The following is a 7,823-nucleotide window of genomic DNA, read 5'->3' as shown; positions in this document are numbered from 1 at the left end:
AATGGGTTCACACTCCACATATGCAAAACCGGCAGAGAATGTCATCCCAGTTGGTGTCACCCCAACAAAATCGAGCAGTAGGAGTCTGTACCGATTTGTTTTGTAGGTGTTGTCTATCAAAAACACCAAATTACATGTGTTGACTAACTTCACTGCATCAGGGTGACACCAAAAGATATCACGAACCACGTCTTCATCCTTTATTTTGTGCTAATGAATATACTAATCACGTTCAAGAAGCTTCATCAGATGTTGCATTTCAAGATCGCTTTCTCTTGTGGAAGAACGAAATGCACTTCTTGCATTGTATATCTGTTTATTGGTCATACATCTATTGGCATTGTGTTCCTTTGGAGTTAGCAAAATGTTTCTTGGTTTCACCATGGACTTCGTCATATCAGCAATAAGTGTTTTTTCAGCTTTAGTCAATCGCCCCGCATATAGATGTTTAACTAATGAGTTGGCCAATTCATGATTATGCACTCCACAAATCAACTTCACCATCCAGCCTTCTCCTCCAACCACTGGCTTGCAACGAAGCTTGAAGGGACACCCACATTTCCTAGTCCCAGTGTCTCTTCTGATAAATTCTTTTTTCCTACACCTATATTCGTCACTCCTTTCACAGTCAATTAACACAAACAAAGTCCTTTCTCTACTACCTGTGTTTGTGTCTGACCTTATAATCACTGCCACAAATCTCTTTTCATGAGCAACAGATCGAGCCCACCGCAAAACATCCTCTCGACTGTCAAACACCTACAAAGCAATCCACATAATTTAAGTTTTCTACCAGTATTCATTTTATTAAATCTCTCACAAATATGAACATTATAACCTAAGAAGTATTGAACGCTTCGAAACAATCAACATGCGGTTCATTCGCACCACATGCTTCTTCATTTTGATAATCCATATCCGCTTCTTCAGACATTATACTTTCATACATTCACTCATCTTCGTCCATCTAACCAACTCAAATAAAAAATGACCATACAAACAAATTAATAATTTTTTTAAAAAAGGGAAACTTAATTATAAAATATTAAAAAAATTTACTCTTACGGATCAACTTGATCCGTAAGAGACTTACGGATCAATTTGATTCGTAACTGATCCATACGTCCCCGACAGAGACACCACCTTCTGCGTACCTCGTATGCCGTCGACGACCACCACAACGCTCAACACCAGTACCTTCACCTTCATCGCACCTAACCGTTCACAACGAACCCACGAACCGGAGACAATGCCGTAAGAAAAACAGAAAATGAGAGAAACACAGCCAACAAAAATGGCGTACAATGCATTTCCGAGAAAAAATAAACGTTAATAATGAAGAAAGAAGCCAGGGACATTTTTGCCATTTAAAAAATTACTGGGTGCACCTAGCAACCCTCAAAATAAAACCAAGTTTTCATACTCGACCCGAGCCCACTGTTCCGAGCCGTCCTACATTCAATTTCAGAAGGAAAAAAAAAAGGGTTTCAAAAATCAAAACCCAATTCACGTTTTGAATTGACGCCTTTGTGGTGCAAGTGTTCCTTGCCAGGAAGAACCGTCGCTTTAGTCTTCTCATTGTTCACAATCACCCGCTACTTCTGTTCCATCAGGTGCGATTCCTCATTTTGTTCTGTACATCAGTTCTTCGAAACCTCGGATTTATGTGTTTAGCATGCCGTAACAATAAAGTCTCGTGTAAGTAAATAGTGGGATTTTGAAACAACTTCTAGTATGCAATAAATATCATTTGAATTTCTCTATCTGCCAATACTTGTATACAATAACTGTTTGAATAAAAGAAATTACTAGTATAGCACCACCTCCCAATAGTATTGCTCCACTTTGGTGGGAAAAAAACGTTGCATTTGCTGCATGCTTCATAAACAAGGAAAGTGCACTAAATCTTATGATTTAAACATAGCTCTGGGCAAAGATATTAGATTATATAGGTTATGTCTGTCTATGATTAGTAATTAATTACCATGTATCCATGGGAAGTAGGTTCTGTTTAAACAAGCAAATTATTTATCGGTATAATTTGCTTGTATGAAAGGTGGACTCCAGCTCCTCTATAGTGAGGGTTAAGGTTTAAGTAATCTTTGTTTTTTATGAGCAAATCAACTATCCATATTACTTCCACAGGCATAACAAATTGTGAATATGTTTGAACTATTAATGGTTGATTTTCTCATCAACAATCGAGATTACTTTGCCTTTTGCCGCTTTAAAGGAGGCAAATCCAGAAAGGTGTCAGTGCACCGTTTGTCATAATCAAAAGTTCAAAATTTAACTTAGAGGATCAATCCTTGCTGAGAATTTGCAGGCCTGTCAATACAAACTTGAGTCATGAGTCAGGAGTCAGGAATAGTTTTCATTTGAGGTATACTGTTTCTGGTCTAAGGGGGATTTATTCTATGAGACTGAACGTTCATATATGATTCTGTAATGCTCCAGCGAAAGAGACAGCTGAGAGCAGTAGTTATGTCAAAATTAAGTTGCTTCAAAATAGTGGATCTTGTCAAGAAATATTTCTTCCCTTAATTCGCACAAGAGTAACTAAATGTGGATACTACATGCATGAAAATAAACAATAAGATGATACACATATATTAATAGGCATCCCTTCCGCAAATAGAATATAGGGTATTTTTCATCCTCTTAATATAGTCCATGTCTGTTTAGTTTTTCTATTTTTAATTGTTTGTATTTAGTCTTTATAATCTTTAAATTGTTAAAATGAAGTTCTTTATTTCAATTTTCATTCAAATAGTTAATGGAAATATAAAGGAAGTATGACATGTGTGTAAATACTTCAATTATGGACTCTTTTTTTTTTTTTTTAAAAAAAAACTTCAATGTTGTCATCTTTCAAACTAGAAGAGCACAAAAAAAGTGAAGAAAAGGGCATCCTGTTACTCTTCATTCACTCGGTGAAAATTGATTGAGATTCCCAAGTCCATCCATAAGCTGGGCCCAACTACTTGAATAATTGCATATTGCTTGTATAATTTGAAATGTACCCTAAATTAAAGGAAAAAAATTCACAAGTTTACTAAGTACCAACCCAATCCAATTCAGTCCAAGTGTTTAAATTCAAATCATGACAGACTGAATCAGGTGGATTGGCTTCCTTTCAAATCAGTTATTGAATGCTTGCAGTGCATTGCACCATTTGGAAATTTGCATGACTCACTGACAAAAATATGCTTAATCAAGAAAAGTTGTCTTGCACTTTTACAGAGAGAAAGGGATGGATTCTTCTCCTTCACCAGACATATGCATCCCAGAGCAGTGGTTAGAGGCCACAGAGTCCATTGCACACAGTTCAATGCTTCCGATTGCTCTTATATGTGGTGCCAAGAATTGTGGGAAGACAACCTTCTCCCGCTATCTCCTAAACATCCTCTTGAACAAATACACCAAAGTAGCTTATCTGGATACTGATGTTGGCCAACCTGAGTTTACTCCTCCTGCTTTTCTATCACTAACCATTGTTCATAAAGTAACTCCAGGTATGTTGGTGAATCTCTGTCTTATTTTTTTGCATAAAATATTTTTTGATTTATTCCAAAGTTAGTAATTTTTTTATTTTAATTTTTTAGATTTGACAGTTCCATGCCTGAAAACACCGGAGAGGTATGAAATGCTATCTCATCTTGATAATTTGGGAGCTGAATCTGTGCTTTTTGGTTTTTGTAATGTTGCTTTGAAGTTTGAATTTGAAATATTTGACTAGGCTTCTGCCTTGTGATGACATTTAACATCTACTCCGTGGTCACATATATTGGATGACATAAAGTTTTAGCAATTGTATTCTTCATTTGTTAGTTAGGTTAAGATGATTACTATTGAGATGTATTTCATGTTTTCCAGATTAAGTAGAACTATCTTGACATCAGATTACTGATTATATTAACAAATTACAAATATTATATATTACAACATTTTTCATATGATTTTGTTCTGTACATGGTTGTTCCTTATTTCTGAAGATGCTGTAAGAGCCAAGGATCTCAGGCATTCTTCTCTCTTATTTTCATTTGAGGAGGGGGAATTGAGTGATGGGTGTTGGGGGGGCTTTTATTATTGTGAAATTTTTTATGTACAGTGACTTGGATGATATATATCATTTGTGTTGGATCTTTGTATTCAATCGTGTAAGTGTCAGCCAATTCTGGTATTATTTGATTGAACATGTGATGGACTTGCTTGACTCACTATCTGTCATTTATTCTGTAACAGGTGCCTTTTCTTTGGTGATGTTTCTTGTAAGAGAGATCCATCAACATACTTAAGTTATGTATTTGCCATATATAATCATTACCGAAAGGAGTATTGCATCTCAGATAAGGGAGAATATCCTCATAAGATTGAGGTTCCTCTTATTGTGAATACTCCTGGTTGGGTGAAAGGTAAGCTCAGTTCCTTTTCAGTTGTTAGTCTGATTCTTTTTAATCTTGTGTTTGTACTTTTACTGCACTTAAACCATTTCTTTTCTAAAATGCTAGCAATATATCATCTATTATGGTAACTGTTCAATGATTTCTCTTCTCTTGTATTTCAGGCGTTGGTTATGATGTATTAGTGGACATGTTAAAATATATTTGTCCTACACATGTAGTTAAGATAAGCATATCCAGTGAAAAAAAGAATTTACCTGCTGGAGAATTCTGGTCAGATGGGGAACATGATGAAACAATTAACATAATTGAGATAAATTCAGCTCGTCAGGACTCGTTAAATAGATCGTAAGCTCTAATCTGATCAGAAAGTTATCAATTGCAGCTGCTAGTTTGGTCCTTTCCATTTTTTATGCATTAAATATCATAGAATATCCCTATTGGTTTCCCTAGGGTGCTTGTTCAGAAGGATGCACGTCTACTGCGTGATTTACGAATAATGGCTTATTTCAGACAATGCTTTTCTAGTGAGTCAAATATTTCCACAATCAAGGAACTTGCACATGCGTTGACCTCTCATTGTCCGTATGAAGTTCCTATTGCAAGCATAAAGATTCGGCACCTTCACTGTGAGGTTAGTTCAAATTTTACTTGTTACCCTTTTCTGATTTTGAGTCGCACCTCAGTGCAGTAGTAAGGTCTTGATGGTTTAGAAGTTAAAGTTGCATACATATAACCTTTCCCAAGCTCCACAAGAGTAGAATCTTGTGATTGAGTTGAGCTGCCCTTTATATGTTCGGTTTTCATGCATTAGATCCATTTTTTGTTCTAATCCCACTTTATTTTTAAATCTTTTTAATATAAATACAAGTATTAAATATGTTGTTTTCTTGTTCCAACAATGTTTCATATATCTATCTTATTTTTATAAAGGTGAGCAGAACATATTTTTATGGTCTATCCATATCTTCGTAGGTTCCAAGTTCTGAAATATTCTACAGTTTGAATGCTACCGTTGTTGGCTTAGCAGTTGATTCTGATGGACCTGAAAATTTGCCTTGGTGTCTTGGGCTTGGTAGGTAATTTGACTAACTTCTGAATTCTGAAGCATCTGATTATGTCTTGTTCTGAAACGGAGGGTCATTTTACTGAAATACCTTCACAAAATTGAAATTTCAAATTTAAAAAATCATTTTAGGTGGCAGTAGTATTGCAAACTTGCTGAAAGTGTCCCATTCTGTATTCTCAAGTCTTGAAAACTTCAAATGTCTCAAACAAAATGGGAATTAGAATTCTGTTTAAAAGATAACTTAATTATTGATCTTGACAATCAGTTTCAAACTTTTGGTAGCAGTGGGGCACAAAAATACTGTGAAGTAATGTTGATTTTTGGATTAGCTTCATCAGATCTCATATGTATGTCTATTGGTTCTAATAAATTTATGAGTGTCTCTTAGCTTTGCAATAACATCTCAGTTCTCAAGTGTAATATAGTTTGAGGGATCTATACCTATTTAGGCCATCATACTTCCACAAATGTAGAAGATAACGAATAAAAAATGTGTATTATTCTTAATGGGCACAAATCACACAGCCTTCTACTGTTCTAGTTGTTAGGCATTTCCATAATTCTAGGCATATGCATTGTTGAATGTATCTTGATTTCTTATGTTCAGGGATCGTGAGGGGCATTGACTCAGTCAAAGGTGTGCTCTATGTCATTACTCCCGTGCCAAATAGTTCTCTGGAAAAAGTCAACCTCTTGCTGCAGGGTTATATCCAAATTCCTTCTTGTTTATTGCAGGCAAGAAATTTCTTGCATTCTTTTACTTTCTTATTGACATAATCTTATAGAAACTGAAGATAATGTATTAATGTTTAACCAAATCAGAAATTGGTTTGTTTTGCTGTCTTATAGCTTTTTTACTAGTCATTAGAATGTGTTACGTTAAATATTTCTATCTAGAAGCAAAGAGCTGCCTATGTGAGAGGCAAAGACTACCAACATTGTGAACCTTGAGATATTAGAGGAAATGGCTGCCCATGAGATGGAGCTGCCTCCTCTAGGTAGTTGGCCTATCCTAGGATGAAAGCATTGTGGCGGAGTATCCTTAGATTAGTGATTTTAGCCAATAAGGTGCAACTGTGAGTGTCATAAATCTGGGAGCAAGAGTTGTCCCAAGTTTCTTCTGGTTTTGGCCAAACCAAAAAGGGAATATTGGTTTGGGAGCAGGAGTTCCCAGTTTCTCTTATTCTTGGACTTTTGGGGGTCTAACATTGCTTCTCTCTTTCTTCTTTATGCTGTGTTTGGTTGTTTAGGATTTTCTATGGTGTTGAGTTTTTCTCTTCTCTTCTTGGTGATACCTTCCTATTAAAAGGGATTGCAGCTTCTCCTCTTTTCTTCTATCTGGCTGTTTGGTTGTCTTCAAAAGTTCAGATGAAGGTTGTTGGGTTGTGTACATGATTGAAGGTTGCGATTTGAGGGGAATTCTAGTAGCCTAAGTTCATTTGCATGTTATACTACGGTTCTTTGTCTTATGTTTGTGGGGTTTATTACTTTTAAGGAGGTGGTGGAGTGTTTGAAAATATTTAAGATATATTTAGATTATCTTAGTAAAGAGCGTCTTTCTTGATCTGTTAATTTGTTTTTAGTAGTAGGTTCTGTTGGGCCACAAGAACTTAACCAGTTAGTATAAATGAATAATAGGGTTAAAATATTGTAACAAACTACATATATCAATAATATTTCTCGATGTCATGATTAATTAATGCATATTTCTTCTCATAAAAAAATGACTTCTTTTCAGGTACAGGGATGCATCTCCCCTTACATGGCAGCGAATACTTTGACTACAGGCTAGTCATTCATGTGTTGAAAAAGAGGAATATTATGAGGCATATTAGCATTTTAGCAGGGTTAGCCAACCCCCTATAGTTATTACAGAAGCTTCGTTTCCCATGGAAGAAGCACATATATTATAATTTGCATAAGCCATAGAGAATTTATTTTTCCTTTTTCGATTTATGAAAATCCAACAAAATTGTAGCAGGGGGGGGGGGGGGCGGAATGCAATTAAACTTTATAGCATTGTCAATTATATGGTATGGATATTGTATTATATAAAGTGATTTATTTTTATACATTAAATCCAGTTGACTTTCGTGCATTATATGAATATTTAAATACATGTAAAATATAATGAACCAATTAAAAGTTATTGTTGTAGGACTCTTAAAGTAATTATTCTAAAAATTAATACACTTATCATATATACTTGTTTGTGATTGAATAAAAAAAACTAACAAACTCATGACTAGCCAGCCATTAAGATAACTTTATCCATGACTAACTTTGAATAATAATATAATTTTTTTAATATACTATTTCATAAAAAATAATGAAAATATAAATAAAAAAAT

At 35.0% G+C, this 7,823-nt stretch overlaps 1 protein-coding gene across 3 annotated transcripts; it reads left to right on the top strand.

Moving 5' to 3' along the window:
• The first annotated feature begins 1,451 nt into the window (after nt 1-1,451).
• LOC114409777 (polynucleotide 5'-hydroxyl-kinase NOL9-like) lies at nt 1,452-7,573 on the top strand. Of its 3 annotated transcripts, none has more exons than XR_003666203.1 (9): nt 1,452-1,613; nt 3,244-3,515; nt 3,606-3,639; nt 4,246-4,415; nt 4,568-4,751; nt 4,857-5,037; nt 5,379-5,482; nt 6,080-6,207; nt 7,211-7,233. XR_003666203.1 is itself a non-coding variant. In XM_028373362.1 (9 exons), exons 2-9 carry the CDS (start codon nt 3,254-3,256, stop codon nt 7,262-7,264), a joined length of 1,113 nt encoding a protein of 370 aa, XP_028229163.1. In that variant the 5' UTR covers nt 1,452-1,613; nt 3,244-3,253; the 3' UTR covers nt 7,265-7,573. The 3 variants fall into 3 exon arrangements, 2 of the variants coding, with proteins under 2 accessions (XP_028229163.1, XP_028229164.1); XM_028373362.1 differs by having other exon boundaries at nt 5,379-5,478; nt 7,211-7,573; XM_028373363.1 differs by having other exon boundaries at nt 1,452-1,698; nt 5,379-5,478; nt 7,211-7,573.
• The last annotated feature ends 250 nt before the right edge of the window (nt 7,574-7,823 follow it).

Source organism: Glycine soja, chromosome 4 (assembly GCF_004193775.1).
Source record: "Glycine soja cultivar W05 chromosome 4, ASM419377v2, whole genome shotgun sequence".
NCBI classification, from domain to species: Eukaryota; Viridiplantae; Streptophyta; class Magnoliopsida; order Fabales; family Fabaceae; genus Glycine; species Glycine soja.
The sequence above is the reverse complement of the archived record's forward strand: the minus strand, read 5'-3'. Positions and strand labels throughout refer to the sequence as shown.

What these genes read in the sequence shown, in the direction of transcription:
- LOC114409777 (XM_028373362.1), top strand. Translation starts at nt 3,254, where the DNA reads ATGGATTCTTCTCCTTCACCAGACATATGCATCCCAGAGCAGTGGTTA. An exon ending in TTCGGCACCTTCACTGTGAG is followed by an intron (nt 5,038 to 5,378) that starts GTTAGTTCAAAT and finishes ATATCTTCGTAG; the next exon opens with GTTCCAAGTTCTGAAATATT. An exon ending in GCCTTGGTGTCTTGGGCTTG is followed by an intron (nt 5,479 to 6,079) that starts GTAGGTAATTTG and finishes TCTTATGTTCAG; the next exon opens with GGATCGTGAGGGGCATTGAC.